The 18,717-nt window shown below is 52.9% G+C and overlaps 1 protein-coding gene across 5 annotated transcripts in view; it reads right to left on the bottom strand.

The window, feature by feature from the left end:
* LOC135546185 (unconventional myosin-Ic-like) overlaps positions 1-18,717 on the bottom strand; it is a 62,722-nt gene that overhangs the window by 9,621 nt on the left and 34,384 nt on the right. For all 5 annotated transcript variants that reach the window (XM_064974399.1, XM_064974398.1, XM_064974402.1 and 2 more), the window contains exons 2-18: positions 13,811-13,966; positions 13,490-13,605; positions 12,192-12,390; positions 11,066-11,146; positions 10,618-10,797; positions 9,468-9,566; positions 8,694-8,807; positions 8,436-8,507; positions 7,993-8,112; positions 7,500-7,573; positions 7,277-7,382; positions 2,275-2,355; positions 1,864-1,955; positions 1,418-1,512; positions 1,201-1,247; positions 944-1,024; positions 179-284 (exon numbers count right to left, since the gene is read on the bottom strand). In XM_064974399.1, the coding sequence (XP_064830471.1) occupies positions 179-284; positions 944-1,024; positions 1,201-1,247; positions 1,418-1,512; positions 1,864-1,955; positions 2,275-2,355; positions 7,277-7,382; positions 7,500-7,573; positions 7,993-8,112; positions 8,436-8,507; positions 8,694-8,807; positions 9,468-9,566; positions 10,618-10,797; positions 11,066-11,146; positions 12,192-12,390; positions 13,490-13,605; positions 13,811-13,966 (1,819 nt within the window). The remainder of the gene's footprint in view (positions 1-178; positions 285-943; positions 1,025-1,200; positions 1,248-1,417; positions 1,513-1,863; positions 1,956-2,274; positions 2,356-7,276; positions 7,383-7,499; positions 7,574-7,992; positions 8,113-8,435; positions 8,508-8,693; positions 8,808-9,467; positions 9,567-10,617; positions 10,798-11,065; positions 11,147-12,191; positions 12,391-13,489; positions 13,606-13,810; positions 13,967-18,717) is intronic.

Below are 18,717 nucleotides of genomic sequence, written 5' to 3'. Positions count from 1 at the left end.
TCATTAGGCACCAAATGGAAGCAAATGTACTGGAACAAGAAGGGACTACCATGACCAAATCAGAAAAGCTCATTTTAGTTTTCCGTTGAACGTTTTGAAACATTTTGCTCAGGTGTGCCCGAATGAATATGACCCTGTTGACAGCACGGTGCGAGCAACGTATCGGTTTCCTTCCTACCTGCTTGCTTGGCATCGTTGGGCTTGATGCAGCGCACGTACGACGGCTCCTTGGACATCAGGATCTCCATTAACTTGGCCAGGCTGGTCTTGAACTGGGTCGCTGCCTAGAGGCAGAGACAGACACAAACAAAGAGAGAGAAAGAGTGAGTGAGCACCGAGCGAGGGGTGTAGAAAAGAGGAGAGGTGCAGGAAGAGGAGAGGAGCAGAAAGGACGGCTGCTGGCTGGACCGAGGCAGGACAGAACACAGGTCCCAGTGTGAAGTGACAGGGTTGGGGGTAGGGATGGAGAGAGAGAGAGAGAGAGTGAGAGAGGGCGTCTCGTCAACAATGAACACAATCAGTCAACGGACTCGACACCAGCGACCCACGACCAATGGGCCTCCACTGTGTGTGTGTGTGTGGAGGGCAACCGAGTGTCAGGGCATTCCTCAGTGTGTGAGCGGGGAGCAGAGATTCCCCTGTCACTCACTCGACCCTTCAGTGTGGAGGGAGGAAGATCCACAGAGCATAAACAAGAGGCTGTGTGTAAGTGTGTATGAGACAGGACGTGTGTGTGTGTGTGTGTGTGTGTGTGTGTGTGTGTGTGTGTGTGTGTGTGTGTGTGTGTGTGTGTGTGTGTATATATATATATATGAGTCTGCGATTGTGCATCAATGTATGCTTTGGGGTACATTGCAGATACGCATGTATTGGTGCGTACCCATAGGCGTACCTATGACCTTTGCCCCCCTGAGTGGTACTACAGGGTAATGGCTGTTCTCACCGTCTCAGGTCTCTTGCTGTCCTTCAGCTCCGCCCGGTCAAAGCACTTGGTCAGAATCTTATTATCAGACATACACATGACCTGTGGATGGACAAGCACAGAGAATGAGAACAGCTCACTACGACTAGAACTACAACACTGTTCCACACACACACACGGGAAAGAACACAAACTCGGAGTCTGGTCTATTCTCCTATCATGTCATCCATCTACTATCTTAATCCTTTCCCCTATTTGGCCTGAATTCTCGCTCTCACCTCTTTCAAGTTCCTGAAGAGGAGGTCATTGTTCTTGTCCAGGAAGCCTAGAGAGGGAAGAGAGAGAGGAAGAGCACATGCACCCCGAGTAAGGTTGTGGGAAAGAATGATTACACACAGTGACAGACCACTACAGAACATCCTTCCTTTCCCTCTGGTCTTCTCCCTCTCGCTTCCACCTAACAATTGACACTGCTGCTGCGCCACACACACACACCGTTGACGTTGTAGTTGACCTCTCCAGCGTAGTGCAGCAGTCTGAACTCCTCTCGGCCCATCACCTTCCGGGTCTTTCCATCGGCCAGCTTGTGACTACGAGGAACACACCAACAACAAGTGACCATTTGTCAGGGCACACCATAGACACTGTAGCAAAACATTTTGCAACGGAAAAAGACAACAAGCTTTTCTTATTAAAACACTTTCAGGTAATCCCTCCCAGTTTCAACCTGTTTTCTTCCATTTGGTACCTAATGAACACGACTTATGTTTACAACGGACTAATGGGAGGAGTTCTCCTTTAACTCGTGTGCATTTTGTTTTTAATAGTTATGCACTACTGTAGACCAAGCATTACAACTTTGTTGATTCATGTAGTGTTTCCTGTTGCTCTGTTAGCAGAGGGAGGTTTGGACACGTGCGCTCGTATGGGCGTAGACTCACGTTGTCAAGTGGGCATGGCCTCCCACAGTATTCTCCAACTTCTCCAGGAAGGTGATGTCACTGGCGTCCCCTGGCCTCAGGCACTCCTCATCCTGAGAGAGAGAGAGAAAGAGAATGAGGGAGAGAATGAAAGAGAGAGAGAGAGAGAGAGAGAGAAAGAGAATGAGGGAGAAAATGAAAGAGAGAGAGAGAGAGAGAAAGAGAATGAAAGAGAGAATGAAAGAGAATGAAAGAGAGAATGAAAGAGAGAGAGAGAGAGAATGAAAGAGGGAGAATGAAAGAGAGAAATACAGTCGATGGACAGTTGACTGTGACAGCAGGTCATACCAGACGCAGAGGGGGCAAGAGGCGAGAGAAAGGTGAAAGGTGAACTTGAAAAGGGTTACGTTAAAGCTTGAAACGGATTCTCACCAGAATGGAGATGATGCCTTTGAACTTCTCCTCCACCAGATCACAGATGATCTTGTTGTTGAAGTACTGCACGGGCTCCCACTGTGAGACAGCGAGGAACACAACGGCATCTAAAAATTGCTTGTTTAGGAGACGGAACTGTCCTACATGTTAACGGTTGGGAAACAAAACATTTACAGAATGCTGAGAATCCGGGACAAGGAGGACATTCTGAACCCACACGCTATGCATACGGTCAAACAAACCTTCATGGCTGTTTGCTGCCGCAGAAACACAGTTCACTGCCACTTTATTAACAGGTTTACCACCACATCATCATCATCAAACACAGCCCACATTACACGTTGTACAATAACGTCCCCTTTTGACGAATGACTAACTGGGTATGATCCTAGATCAGCAGCACTCCTGTTCTGAGACGTGGAACGGCCAATTAATCCCCGTGTAGACAGTCATACAGAGCTGACAGGGAGAAGGAAAAGATGGAGAACGAGACGGATAGAGGCGGAGGGCTGAGAGGGAGAACGAGACGGATAGAGGCGGAGGGCTGAGAGGGAGAACGAGACGGATAGAGGCGGAGGGCTGAGAGGGAGAACGAGACGGATAGAGGCGGAGGGCTGAGAGGGAGAACGAGACGGATAGAGGCGGAGGGCTGAGAGGGAGAACGAGACGGATAGAGGCGGAGGGCTGAGAGGGAGAACGAGACGGATAGAGGCGGAGGGCTGAGAGGGAGAACGAGACGGATAGAGGCGGAGGGCTGAGAGGGAGAACGAGACGGAGGGCTGAGAGGGAGAACGAGACGGATAGAGGCGGAGGGCTGAGAGGGAGAACGAGACGGATAGAGGCGGAGGGCTGAGAGGGGAGGGAGAACGAGACGGAGGGCTGAGAGGGAGAACGAGACGGATAGAGGCGGAGGGCTGAGAGGGAGAACGAGACGGATAGAGGCAGAGGGCTGAGAGGGGAGGGAGAACGAGACGGAGGGCTGAGAGGGAGAACGAGACGGATAGAGGCGGAGGGCTGAGGGAGAACGAGACGGATAGAGGCGGAGGGCTGAGAGGGAGAACGAGACGGAGGGCTGAGAGGGGAGGGAGAACGAGACGGAGGGCTGAGAGGGAGAACGAGACGGATAGAGGCGGAGGGCTGAGAGGGAGAACGAGACGGATAGAGGCGGAGGGCTGAGAGGGAGAACGAGACGGATAGAGGCGGAGGGCTGAGAGGGAGAACGAGACGGATAGAGGCGGAGGGCTGAGGAGAACGAGACGGATAGAGGCGGAGGGCTGAGAGGGAGAACGAGACGGATAGAGGCGGAGGGCTGAGAGGGAGAACGAGACGGATAGAGGCGGAGGGCTGAGAGGGAGAACGAGACGGATAGAGGCGGAGGGCTGAGAGGGAGAACGAGACGGATAGAGGCGGAGGGCTGAGAAGGAGAACGAGACGGATAGAGGCAGAGGGCTGAGAGGGGAGGGAGAACGAGACGGAGGGCTGAGAGGGAGAACGAGACGGATAGAGGCGGAGGGCTGAGAGGGAGAACGAGACGGATAGAGGCGGAGGGCTGAGAGGGAGAACGAGACGGATAGGGCGGAGGGCTGAGAGGGAGAACGAGACGGATAGAGGCGGAGGGCTGAGAGGGAGAACGAGACGGATAGAGGCGGAGGGCTGAGAGGGAGAACGAGACGGATAGAGGCAGAGGGCTGAGAGGGGAGGGAGAACGAGACGGAGGGCTGAGAGGGAGAACGAGACGGATAGAGGCGGAGGGCTGAGAGGGAGAACGAGACGGATAGAGGCAGAGGGCTGAGAGGGGAGGGAGAACGAGACGGAGGGCTGAGAGGGAGAACGAGACGGATAGAGGCGGAGGGCTGAGAGGGAGAACGAGACGGATAGAGGCGGAGGGCTGAGAGGGAGAACGAGACGGATAGAGGCGGAGGGCTGAGAGGGAGAACGAGACGGATAGAGGCGGAGGGCTGAGAGGGAGAACGAGACGGATAGAGGCGGAGGGCTGAGAGGGAGAACGAGACGGATAGAGGCGGAGGGCTGAGAGGGAGAACGAGACGGATAGAGGCGGAGGGCTGAGAGGGAGAACGAGACGGATAGAGGCGGAGGGCTGAGAGGGGAGGGAGAACGAGACGGAGGGCTGAGAGGGAGAACGAGACGGATAGAGGCGGAGGGCTGAGAGGGAGAACGAGACGGATAGAGGCAGAGGGCTGAGAGGGGAGGGAGAACGAGACGGAGGGCTGAGAGGGAGAACGAGACGGATAGAGGCGGAGGGCTGAGAGGGAGAACGAGACGGATAGAGGCGGAGGGCTGAGAGGGAGAACGAGACGGATAGAGGCGGAGGGCTGAGAGGGAGAACGAGACGGATAGAGGCGGAGGGCTGAGAGGGAGAACGAGACGGATAGAGGCAGAGGGCTGAGAGGGGAGGGAGAACGAGACGGAGGGCTGAGAGGGAGAACGAGACGGATAGAGGCGGAGGGCTGAGAGGGAGAACGAGACGGATAGAGGCAGAGGGCTGAGAGGGAGAACGAGACGGATAGAGGCAGAGGGCTGAGAGGGAGAACGAGACGGATAGAGGCAGAGGGCTGAGAGGGAGAACGAGACGGAGGGCTGAGAGGGAGAACGAGACGGATAGAGGCGGAGGGCTGAGAGGGAGAACGAGACGGATAGAGGCGGAGGGCTGAGAGGGAGAACGAGACGGATAGAGGCAGAGGGCTGAGAGGGGAGGGAGAACGAGACGGAGGGCTGAGAGGGAGAACGAGACGGATAGAGGCGGAGGGCTGAGAGGGAGAACGAGACGGATAGAGGCAGAGGGCTGAGAGGGGAGGGAGAACGAGACGGAGGGCTGAGAGGGAGAACGAGACGGATAGAGGCGGAGGGCTGAGAGGGAGAACGAGACGGATAGAGGCGGAGGGCTGAGAGGGAGAACGAGACGGATAGAGGCGGAGGGCTGAGAGGGAGAACGAGACGGATAGAGGCGGAGGGCTGAGAGGGAGAACGAGACGGATAGAGGCGGAGGGCTGAGAGGGAGAACGAGACGGATAGAGGCGGAGGGCTGAGAGGGAGAACGAGACGGATAGAGGCGGAGGGCTGAGAGGGAGAACGAGACGGATAGAGGCGGAGGGCTGAGAGGGAGAACGAGACGGATAGAGGCGGAGGGCTGAGAGGGAGAACGAGACGGATAGAGGCGGAGGGCTGAGAGGGAGAACGAGACGGATAGAGGCGGAGGGCTGAGAGGGAGAACGAGACGGATAGAGGCGGAGGGCTGAGAGGGAGAACGAGACGGATAGAGGCGGAGGGCTGAGAGGGAGAACGAGACGGATAGAGGCGGAGGGCTGAGAGGGAGAACGAGACGGATAGAGGCAGAGGGCTGAGAGGGAGAACGAGACGGATAGAGGCGGAGGGCTGAGAGGGGAGGGAGAACGAGACAGAGGGCTGAGAGGGAGAACGAGACGGATAGAGGCGGAGGGCTGAGAGGGAGAACGAGACGGATAGAGGCAGAGGGCTGAGAGGGAGAACGAGACGGAGGGCTGAGAGGGAGAACGAGACGGAGGGCTGAGAGGGAGAACGAGACGGATAGAGGCGGAGGGCTGAGAGGGAGAACGAGACGGATAGAGGCAGAGGGCTGAGAGGGGAGGGAGAACGAGACGGAGGGCTGAGAGGGAGAACGAGACGGATAGAGGCGGAGGGCTGAGAGGGAGAACGAGACGGATAGAGGCGGAGGGCTGAGAGGGAGAACGAGACGGAGGGCTGAGAGGGGAGGGAGAACGAGACGGAGGGCTGAGAGGGAGAACGAGACGGATAGAGGCGGAGGGCTGAGAGGGAGAACGAGACGGATAGAGGCGGAGGGCTGAGAGGGAGAACGAGACGGATAGAGGCGGAGGGCTGAGAGGGAGAACGAGACGGATAGAGGCGGAGGGCTGAGAGGGAGAACGAGACGGATAGAGGCGGAGGGCTGAGAGGGAGAACGAGACGGATAGAGGCGGAGGGCTGAGAGGGAGAACGAGACGGATAGAGGCGGAGGGCTGAGAGGGAGAACGAGACGGATAGAGGCGGAGGGCTGAGAGGGAGAACGAGACGGATAGAGGCGGAGGGCTGAGAGGGAGAACGAGACGGATAGAGGCGGAGGGCTGAGAGGGAGAACGAGACGGATAGAGGCGGAGGGCTGAGAAGGAGAACGAGACGGATAGAGGCTGAGGGCTGAGAGGGAGAACGAGACGGATAGAGGCGGAGGGCTGAGAGGGAGAACGAGACGGATAGAGGCGGAGGGCTGAGAGGGAGAACGAGACGGATAGAGGCGGAGGGCTGAGAGGGAGAACGAGACGGATAGAGGCGGAGGGCTGAGAGGGAGAACGAGACGGATAGAGGCGGAGGGCTGAGAGGGAGAACGAGACGGATAAAGGCGGAGGGCTGAGAGGGAGAACGAGACGGATAGAGGCGGAGGGCTGAGAGGGGAGGGAGAACGAGACGGAGGGCTGAGAGGGAGAACGAGACGGATAGAGGCGGAGGGCTGAGAGGGAGAACGAGACGGATAGAGGCGGAGGGCTGAGAGGGAGAACGAGACGGATAGAGGCGGAGGGCTGAGAGGGAGAACGAGACGGATAGAGGCGGAGGGCTGAGAGGGAGAACGAGACGGATAGAGGCGGAGGGCTGAGAGGGAGAACGAGACGGATAGAGGCGGAGGGCTGAGAGGGAGAACGAGACGGATAGAGGCGGAGGGCTGAGAGGGGAGGGAGAACGAGACGGAGGGCTGAGAGGGAGAACGAGACGGATAGAGGCGGAGGGCTGAGAGGGAGAACGAGACGGATAGAGGCAGAGGGCTGAGAGGGAGAACGAGACGGATAGAGGCAGAGGGCTGAGAGGGAGAACGAGACGGATAGAGGCGGAGGGCTGAGAGGGAGAACGAGACGGATAGAGGCGGAGGGCTGAGAGGGAGAACGAGACGGATAGAGGCGGAGGGCTGAGAGGGAGAACGAGACGGCCTGGTAGGAGAAAGAGAGAGCAGTCTCACCGTGATTCCCTCGGCTTCGTACTCATCCTGCTCGGACTTGAGGGTGAGCTCGATGAAGAGCTGCTGCAGCTTCTCGTTGCAGTAGTTAATGCAGAACTGCTCAAAACTGCGACACACACACACACACACGATTACAGGTGAACCGTTAGACGACGGTAAATGGTAAAACGCTGTCGAAAATACAACGGATGATGGGAAAATGAGTTCTATATTCCTCTGGTACCTGTTGTGCTGGAAGACTTCAAAGCCATAGATATCCAGCAGGCCAATGACTGAAGCGTTCTTATTGGTCTCATCCTAGAAGAAGAAATGACAGCTTTCATGAAGGAGCAATTCGTAAACTTCTCAGCGACAGAGTAAGCCAACAGACTCAGAATAAAACGAGTAGCTCGTCATTGGTTAACGTGCATACCCAAACACGGAAATGACGAACTCACAGCAGACATGGACTAGACGCGTTACGGTTAGAGAGTACTTCACAGCTCAAATATGCACTGACCTTATCCCCATCAGACAACAGCCTGTACAGAAACGCAGTACACGTAGTAGTAGAACACATCCACAAGGGGGAGTCCTACTGCCACGGTCTATGAAATGGCCAGCTAATAGGTCAAAAGTGCAGGCTGACAGGAGGGTGAGAAGACTAGGGTAGATTTAGGGTTAACGGGGGGGGGGGAGCGGTGAATGGGACGTTAGTTAGTGTGTGTGTGTGTTACCTTGTAAGCCAGGGAGACGTTGATCTTGTTGACGAGCCAGGTAAAGGTGCGGCCGTATACGGCCTTAGACAGGGCGTCCCGGGCCGATGACGCCTGCTCCAGGTTCAGAGGGCTCTTCAGCTGGAGGACACACACACACAGATCAGACATGGACACACACACACACACAGATCAGACATGGACACACACAGATCAGACATGGACACACACACACAGATCAGACATGGACACACACACACACAGATCAGACATGGACACACACACACAGATCAGACATGGACACACAGATCAGACATGGACACACACACACAGATCAGACATGGACACACACACAGAGAACAATGGAAACAGTCCTTTGTATGCCGTTATACATGTTGACTATAGAACGTGTCTCACCGGGCGTCATATAAAAGAACCCTGACGTAGAGAAGGTTCCAGCCTACCTCTTCCCCTTTGGCGATGATCGTCTTGTGTGTGAGCGCTTCTTTCAGGACCAAGCCATCCACACCGAGTAACTGCAAAACGTCAACAGCAAAAACATCAACACGACACCAGCGTCAATGTTTTCCATCCTACTGAGACAATGAGCAGTGGAAGTACAGAGCTAGGGGAAGAGAGTAACGACACATGATTGACTGAGTGTAGTATGAGTAGTGTTTCCACGGGTACACTGTAGTAAAGGGGGGGAGGGAGGGTCATACCCTCGCAAGGTATTTGATCTGTGTGTCTGTAGTGATGTAGGCATTGCCGCTGTCTTCTCCTCCATACTGAATGTTGCCCAAGTGAAGAACACTGGCAATAATGTTTAACAGCTCCTAGGGAGAGAGAGAAAGAGAGAGAGACAAAGAGAGAGAAAGAGAGAAGCCATGCGAAGATTAGACATGATAAGATGACACATTTTATTGCAATGTACTAAAAGACAATGCTATCTTGATGGCTGACAGTATTAAACTATATTTGATAAAGCCTAATCTAACGAAAAGGGGGCCAACCATCCTCCCCCCACATGCAAGCATTTAGTGAAGTTGGCATCGTGTGTGTGTGTGTGTGTGTGTGTGTGTGTGTGTGTGTGTATCAGTACTGCATACGATAGATAACCACCTGCTCTCCCCCTTTCCCTTTCTGAACTGATAAACACCGAGCTCTGGCCACAAGCCCAGACTACAGTCATGAAAGTGCAAGAGACACTCGCACAAAGCACAAATCAACTCTTTGACCACGACCACGCCCTCCCTTTATCCCCTGTAAGATAAGATGCCTTCATTGGTCAATACAGACAGTCACACAACCGCAGCACAAAAGGTGCGTACAGCATGCCGCTGCACAACGACAGAAACAAAACAGAGGGCGGAACCCAAAGCACAGACGTGATTGGTCAGACAGTGAAAGGGAACCCGTACTCAGTAGTAGTATTCGAGGTAACACACCTCAGTGGCTGACGTCGCGTCTGAGTGTGGCAACAAACAGGTTCTTACCTCCACCTCGTCCTCGCTGAAGCCGATGACAGACAGAGCCTTCCTCACCACCTTCCAGTCGCTGCGGTCGTTGATGGAGCTCACCTTGGGACAGTTCCCCTGAGAGACCCAAAAACACCACATGGTTAGATCGCAACTCAAAAACATCCCTCGACAAAAGCAGCCGACCGCTCAAGTCTTATCTCTTCACCTTGGTGGATGTTTTTGATTGAACTCACACCTTTCTTTTGCACTCGCCTGACGAACACGAGCGCCTGACGAATACGACGCCTGGGAACACGGCGCCTGACGAACACGAGCGCCTGACGAACACGAGCGCCTGACGAAAGGTGTGAGTTCAGTCAGGCGCCGTGTTCGTCAGGCGCTCGTGTTCGTCAGGCGCTCGTGTTCGTCAGGCGCTCGTGTTCGTCAGGCGGTCGTGTTCGTCAGGCGGTCGTGTTCGTCAGGCGGTCGTGTTCGTCAGGCGCTCGTGTTCGTCAGGCGCTCGTGTTCGTCAGGCGCTCGTGTTCGTCAGGCGCTCGTGTTCGTCAGGCGCTCGTGTTCGTCAGGCGAGTGCAAAAGAAAGGTGCGAGTTCAATCAAAAACATCCACCAAGGTGAAGAGATAAACATGTTTTTTTGAGAGACGGGCAGTTTGATGTTTTGCATGGTTTCTCTCCACAGGCTGTACATGTATGCATACTAAATTGTAGATTCAGCGCACACACACACCACATACTGAACACTCACTCATACACACGTTCATTGGCTGACTAAATCGGTGCGGACGCGCGCGGTGCAGAAGTCTTGTAGGTCTCAGTGGGGGAGGGATAGACAACTCCTTCACCTGAGAGCGTCTCTATAGCAGCACTAACAACACACTGGGTGCATTAAACAGGCTCCCACTGGGCTAGAGACAGCACACGGTAGAGAGAACGTCAGTGAGAGAGAGATGGATGGACGAGAGAGAGAGAGAGAGAAGGCAGGGATAACTGCAGCTACAGACACACCTCTTCCTGCCCTAAAGGAGAGACTCGGGGATAAATCTCAAATCCCACACGATTGCATGACTTTTGACCTGAGCCCCAAACAGCTGGACAAACACTGGTCCAAAAGTGAACCGTGTCCCATTCCAGACCCAACCATAGAGCGAAGCTCTGGTGTCCCCCCACCTTGACGAGGTACTGGTACTGCTGGGGGTTCCTCTCCAGGCCCAGGCGCCGTAGCAGGTCCTCCTCACCCCCCTCAATCAGCTGGTAGAAGATGTGGAAGTTCCTCTCGCCGTGGTTCTGGTGCACCACCCGTGACTTCTCCAGCAGGTAGTTGAGGATGTGTCCCCCCACCGGTGCACCCTGCCGCCGGGAGAAAGGGAACCGGGGAACGGGGGAGGAGGAGAGGTGAGGCAGGGATACTGACACAGAGCCACATGCAGGTGAACACGGCCCCAGGAAACGAACGAGCCCCGTGGACAGACAGTACAGTAACGTAGGAGTGGAAAAATAAAAACATATTGTACAAGTTAATATGGAAGGACTGGCAGTGGATATGTACTGGTAACCCCTTACCGGAACATACTCGGTCATTGTGTGTGCGCGCGCGTCTGTGTTTGTGACCACTCACCTTGAAGTCAAACTGGATGTCCATGTATTTGCCGAAGCGGCTGGAGTTGTCGTTTCGCAACGTTTTGGCGTTTCCAAAAGCCTGGGATCACACACATAGGGAGACAGAGAGGAGGGAGGCAGACAGAGAGAGAGACAGAGAGGAGGGAGGCAGACAGAGAGAGAGACAGAGAGGAGGGAGACAGAGAGAGACAGAGAGGAGGGAGACAGAGAGAGAGAGGAGGGAGACAGAGAGAGAGAGGATGGAGACAGAGAGAGAGAGGAGGGAGACAGAGAGAGAGAGGAGGGAGACAGAGAGAGAGAGAGAGGGAGACAGAGAGAGAGAGAGGAGGGAGACAGAGAGAGAGAGAGAGGGAGACAGAGAGAGAGAGAGGAGGGAGACAGAGAGAGAGAGAGAGGAGGGAGACAGAGAGAGAGAGAGAGGAGGGAGACAGAGAGAGAGAGAGGAGGGAGACAGAGAGAGAGAGGAGACAGACAGAGAGGATGGAGACAGAGAGAGAGAGGAGGGAGACAGAGAGGAGGGAGACAGAGAGAGAGAGGAGGGAGACAGAGAGAGAGACAGAGAGAGAGACAGAGAGAGAGAGGAGGGAGACAGAGAGAGAGAGGAGGGAGACAGAGAGAGAGAGGAGGGAGACAGAGAGAGAGAGGAGGGAGACAGAGAGAGAGAGGAGGGAGACAGAGAGAGAGAGGAGGGAGACAGAGAGAGAGAGGAGGGAGACAGAGAGAGAGAGGAGGGAGACAGAGAGGATAAAAGAGGGGAGGTCCACAAAGAAAGAAGAGAGAAAAGAGTGGAAGACAGGAGAGAGAACAAAGAGGGGGAGATGGGAGAGGGGAGGAGGTAGACAGATGTGTTAAAGTGAGGTCAGACAGTCAGGTGTGTTGTGCTATGGCTGAGACACGGGGCTAGATTACAGGGCAGGCAGTCAGTCAGTCTGTCTGTACTGCTCTGCTGTGATCCTAACACATCTTCTCCCCATCTGTACTCCACTAGCCCAGCCAACACACCTCAACACAGTACACTACATGAGTCGAGACCCCCGCTCACCCTCCAGGAGAGACCGCATATACACACACAAATATAACGTCCGGTTTTACACTGGACCAAGCCAAACACATGCAGCGTTCACCTCTAGGACAGGGTTGGACTGCAGCAGGCGGTCCTTGACCGTCTCCACCTGGTCGCTGGCGGGACAGGTCACGGCGTAGTATTGCAGGATCTTCTTTGAGGCCTCCGTCTTGCCGGCACCGCTCTCCCCCGAGATGAGGATGCACTGGTCCTTACGCTCCGTCCGCATGGACCGGTACGAGTTGTCAGACACCGCGTAGCTGGAGGAAGGGAGGAGAGGGAGGGAGGAGAGGGAGGGGAAATAGAAATAGAGAGAGAGAGAGAAGAGAGAGAGAGAGAGAAGAGAAGAGAAGAGAAGAGAGAGAGAGAGAGAGAGAGAGAGAGAGAGAGAATGAGTCAGTCAAGTCCTGTGGAGGAGGAAGAACTGTGCAGATACAAAAAGTTTAGATTCGTTTGAAATTATTTTCCCTATATATTGTTTTTATTGTCCTCGCCATTTCACTGGGTCAAATTCCTGGTCCATGTAAATGTACTTGGTGAATAGAGATGATTCTACCCTTTTAAATAAGATCCCATTTGGTAGGTGTGGTGGTCACACAGTAAGATGAGCTACGACAGTCCTGTTACAACAGGCTCCATGTAATATCAGAGGGGCGCCATGTTTATTACGCCCGTTTTGCCCACACGACAGGGGTGTGGGATTCAGAGGGGTGGGGTTAAACGTGGAAGACACATTTCAGCTGAGTGCATTCAGTTGTGCAACTGACTAGGTATCCCCCCCTTTCCCCTTCCCTTGAAACATAACCTTAGCGCCAACATCAACCCCTCGAGAAAGACCCCTATCAGTCACCACCCGAAAGCCCCGGGAGAGGGTGGTTGGGAGTGGGGGGGGGGGGGGCAGGGAAATCTCCTCCTCTGAGGAACACCCCTCTGGTACCACCTTGCACCATCAACCCAGCCTTCAACCCGTCGCCAATTCATCTCTGTCCCTCCTCCATTATTACCCCCCCCCCCCAGACAGACAGAAAACATTTCGCTACATGGTTGAGTAGAACGGGGAAAAAACACAAGAGTCGAGGAGCAGCGAAGCCGGGAACATTGAGCGCATGGAGGACTCTCCAATAATACAGTCCATTGTTCGCCCGTGGTCAGAGAGTCAGAGGAACCGGCCAGGAATTAACCTCTTCGCCTAGCAACTCAAAACAAAACAGGCTCAACGTAGCGTATGCCGAGCAGACACTCTGAAAACCTCTCCGTTACATAACTGTTAGTCCACGACTGAGTCAACTGGGATGGGAGGAGGTGGAGGAGAAGGGGGGAGAGGTGGTGGGTTGGGGTACCCAGGTTCAGGTTACTCACATGTGGGGAGAGACCTCGTAGAAGTTAACACCTCGGTAGCGCTCCATGTGGTTCTTGGTGTAGATCTCCAGATCCTTGTAGGGGTTCACCGACACCAGGACTGAGCCGATGTATGTCTGAGAGAGACAGAGAGAGACAGAGAGACTTCAGGGTGTCTGAGGTGACAACACAGTGGGGGAAACGCTGGGATGCATCTACACAATTTAGAAATATTTTTCCAGCAGGCACAAATTCATTAGGTCAGCAACACTTTATGCAACGGAACACAAAAGAAACAAGCGTTGAACCAGAAGGTGAGAGTAATTGGGGTAGGCGTCTTACATAGATGAGGTTCTCCTTGAAGCGCTTGCGGAGGTTCTCGATGAAGGCCGCCTCGCTGGTGTGGTTCTCCAGCAGGACAAAGTCCTGTACACCCACCCGGTCCCTGGCCGTCAGGGCACTCTCCATGCTGATCCGCGCCCCGTCACTCCCCAACGCCTGGAGGGAGGAGGTGGTTAGCAAAAGGAAGCTATTCTATAAATTGGTGAGGCAAAGAGACATTCTAAGCAGACCTGGTTAAGTTGAAATCAACGTTGGGCACGAGCATCTCCCAGTGTGTTCATTTATGCCTCGACAAGTAAGCGCTCAGAACAGCCCCGGGAATCTAGCTTACGTACCTCAAGACACACACTATGACACTTTACGCTTCACAAAAAAAGGTACCCATTTCCGTTCAAAACTATGACAAAGAATAGTTGGCTCGAGACGACCCCCCCACACACACACACACACACACACACACACACACACAATAACATACAGACAGAAAGTGATTGTAGAAACTGGAGTTCTGCAGCGTTCCACACCAAAGATCTCTCCTCAGAAAGCAACTCATTTTGTAAGCCTACGAAGCGGAGGAAAACCCAACCGGAAAGAAAAAAGTTAACACTCCGACCAAAGTCTTAAAAAGGCCCCACCCAATCTACAATCCCCAGTCTAAAAATAAAACGCGCATTCAAAACACTTCAACTTACATCCTTCAGCTTGTCAATGCGTTCGCCCAGAAACCGGTTTTCTACAATGGAGACTTGAGTTTTACGCACCAGATCGCGAATGTTACCTAGATCCATGGCTCACTATACAGTATAGTCACTATCACTATACAGTACCACACTGATCTGTCACCACGCTCTGGACGCATCAACGAGGCAGGGAACGCACCGATGATTATGCCAACACACACACACACACACGGGTCCACACGCAATTGTTCATTGTCCATGTTCATTACCACACACACACACACACACACACACACACGCGCGCGCTACAGAGCAGCTGCATGTGTTGTTGTTGCGTTATTGACACAGTAGGGCCTCAGCTCAGGGGATGGAGAGGGATGCTCCTCCTCCTAATTAAGGGCTAGGTGAGGCAGCTGTGGACAAGAAGGCCTGTAGCACAGAGGAGAAAAACAGAGAGAGAGAGGAGGGATGAAACGGACAGAACACGCAAGTGTATCGAAGGAGGGGAGGAGACTGGAGAGGAACGTGTGGTGCCAGGAAACGATTCCATTCTTTATCCATCGCCATCACTGTACTCCCCCCCCCCCCCCATGTTCCAAAAACAACTCCCTGCTTCACACGGTACCCTACCCTGCTCCCCATCCCTCCTTCCATCCTCCCTCTCCCTCCTTTATGCAACAGGGAGCTATAACGAGAGATGGTGAAGTGAAGTAGTCCCAATAGTTGTCCCAAATGGCACCCTGCTCCCTATATAGTGCACTACTTTTGACTAGGTCCCCATAGGGCTCTGGTTAAAAGTAGTGCACTATGCAGGGAATACGGTGCCAATTGTGGCGCAAACCCTGGCCGTGAAGGGCTCTACACAGTCTATGCAAAACGGAGCAGACGGAGGTCCGTTTGCCTTCCACAAATGCAGCCGCACAAATACACGTAGAACTTCATAAGGAGCGAGGCAAAAGGACCTCTGTCGGCTCCATTCGCATAGACTTCGTAGAGCCTGTCAGACTTAAATCCTAAGGAATTGCCTGGGCTTGAGGAGACTCCGCACACCAACACTTAATTACAGCATCTCATGTCGTTTTGCGTTATGACTTAATGGCGGGCGAGTTGTTCCAGCTACAATCACTCATGTGATCATCCTGTTGCAGGAAAACAGCAGTACATTTGAAGATTAAAAAGACTTCTGAAGTTCGGAATTTCCACTTTGAAATTTCAGACTTGATTTTCCCGTACGAAAGATGTATCAACCTTTGTAAAAATGTCCATTAATTATAATCCACATTTCCTGTTGCTGCAGGTTTATTTTCCTGCCGTAGCAAACGGGCTCAAATTAAGATGCAACATCTGTAATCTTTACAGGGTGATGACTCAAGCTTTCACACCAGCCTCTAACTCTCACTTCATTCACACTGTATCCCTCCGAGGGTCTTCAGGTAGTTTGTGGTCCCCACCACCCCTCCATCTCCTTTCTCTCCTTCACCCCCCCCTTCAAGTCGTAGGCCCGTATTCACAGCCCCAGAGTGGGCGGCCGATCTGGGATACTTTCTGCCTTTTCAGATCATAACGAATGGTATGGAGAGGGGTGACCCGGTTCTAGATCAGCACGTCCGACTCAGAGGCTTTTGGAATACGGGCCCCGAGTCTTGGTGGGCTATCGTTTCACACAGCCGGAGGAACAAAGAACCTGCAGTTCCTGAGTAAAAAAAGTGGTCCGTCTCAGGGTGGTGCTGCGCTGAGAGAAGTCTCTCTCCCAGGGTTCGTTGGGCTCGTTAGCAAGAAGCCTGTTATCTGGGCATCTGAATCGCTCCAACAGCCAGGGGAAAGCCATAGCAATATAATTATGGGTTAGCAGTTAGCATAGTGGTTAGAGCCTTGGGCCAGTAACCGATAGGTTGCTGGATCGAATCCCCGAGCTGACAAGGTCGTTCTGACCCGGAGCAAGGCAGTTAACCCACTGCTCCCCAGGCGCTGAAGATGTGGCTGTTGATTAAGGCAGCTCCCCGCACCTCTCGGATTCAGAGGGGTTGAGTTAAACGCAGAAGACCCAGAAGACAGCAAGGGGAAAGCCATAGAAATGGAATTACTAGAATGGACTTCCCCATCTAAGTTAATAATCACATGATGGGTGGGTGGACCGTACTATTAATTCCATTTCTATGGGGAAAGCATTTCAAGAAACGATGGCACAGTGCCAACATTCTTCTTAACACAGGGAGGGAGTTCTCTCTGACAGGGAGAGGAACCCCTTTTCTCCCGCTTTTGGTTTCCCATTCTCGCAGAGTTCTCCCAACACCACCTCTCTCTCCATTACTTCATTGTTCCTCAAAATGGGGCTTTTTGCAGTTGTGTTTTCCTGCCTCCCCACCCTCTGCCCCTTCCCACCACACGTCTTTGTTGAACACACCAACACCCCTGCGCTCGTTACAGTACTTGCCGCTAACAGCATGCGGTCACCTTTTCCAAATCCTGTGAGGAAAACAAAAGAGCCGGGAGCCCGACTAGGCCCACTGCTGTGTTCCCTCTCCCTTACACACTCACTCACTCACTGACTCAGTCATCTGCACAGAGCAGTGAACGACCGGGTGCAGCTCAGGGGAATGAATGGGTCTGCTGCATAACCAGAAAACAATGCTGTGCCCTTTGCCTGACCTTTGCAGTGTCCTTTGGTTGCTTAAAAAAAGGTTGAAATTGTAATATAAACTCAGCAAAAAAAGAAACGTCCTCTCACTGCGTTCATTTTCGGCAAACTTAACGTGTGTAAATATTTGTATGAACGTAAGATTCAACAACAGACATAAACTGAACAAGTTCCACAGACATGTGATGAACAGAAATGTAATAATGTGTCCCTGAACAAAGGGGGGGGTCAAAAGTAACAGTCAGTATCTGGTGTGGCCACCAGCCGCATTAAGTACTGCAGTGCATCTCCTCCTCATGGACTGCACCAGACGTGCCAGTTCTTGTGGTGAGATGTTAACCCGCTCTTCCACCAAGGCACCTGCAAGTTCCTGGACATTTCTGGGGGGGATTGACTCTAGCCCTCACCCTCCGATCCAACAGGTCCCAGACGTGGTCAATGGGATTGAGATCCGGGCTCGTCGCTGGCCATGGAAGAACACTGACATTCCTGTCTTGCAGGAAATCACACACAGAATGAGCAGTATGGCTGGTGGCATTGTCATGCTGGAGGGTCATGTCAGGATGAGCCTGCAGGAAGGGTACCACATGAGAGAGGAGGATGTCTTCCCTGTAACGCACAGCGTTGAGATTGCATGCAAAGACAAGCTCAGTCCGATGATGCTGTGACTCACCGCCCCAGACCTCGACGGACCCTCCACCTCCAAATTGATCCTGCTCCAGAGTACAGGCCTCGGTGTAACGCTCATTCCTTCGACGATAAACGCAAATCCGACCATCACCCCTGGTGAGACAAAACCGCGACTCGTCAGTGAAGAGCACTTTTTGCCAGATCTGTCTGGTCCAACGACGGTGGGTTTGTGCCCATAGGTGACCTTGTTGCCGGTGTTGTCTGGTGAGGACCAGCCTTGCAACAGGCCTACAAGTTTTTCAGAGTCAGTAGAAAGGCCTCTTTAGTGTCCTACATTTTCATAACTGTGACCTGAATTGCCTACCGTCTGTAAGCTGTTAGTCTTAACGACCGTTCCACAGGTGCATGTTCATTAATTGTTTATGATTCATTGAATAAACAGTGTTTAAACCCTCTACAATGAAGATCAGTGAAGTTACCTGGATTTTAATGAATTATCTTTGGAAGGCAGGGTCCTGAAAAAGGGACATTTCTTTTTTTGCTGAGTTTATATAAGCCCGATGTAAGGGATATGGACCAAGCAGCTAAATGGGTTCATTTGCATTTTCAGCATCTTTAAAGTCTGAGGCATAACAGCTATGACAAATGAACATACCATCCATTACAGTGAGTGACTTGTAAGTGGTTATGTTTCTATTTTGAATCAACTGTAAGTGGTCCTTAGCCATGGTATCCTGTTATATTATCACATAATAGAGTTTCATGTTATAAACCTTTTTAGATTGTAGTGGGGGGGGGGGGTTGAAGAGTAAACCCATGAATAAAGGATTCTTTATAAAAAGGTCACTTCTTGATCATATTTCCTCGGGTAAATGAGCTCAGTGGAAGAGTAAGACTAATGCTGCGTTTATTTTAGACGAGGGAAGCAAAAACATCATACCAGTCGGCATAGCAGCACA

The sequence above is a fragment of the Oncorhynchus masou genome, chromosome 9 (assembly GCF_036934945.1).
Source record: "Oncorhynchus masou masou isolate Uvic2021 chromosome 9, UVic_Omas_1.1, whole genome shotgun sequence".
Lineage (NCBI taxonomy): Eukaryota > Metazoa > Chordata > Actinopteri > Salmoniformes > Salmonidae > Oncorhynchus > Oncorhynchus masou.
This window is presented reverse-complemented; position numbering and strand designations above follow the sequence as displayed.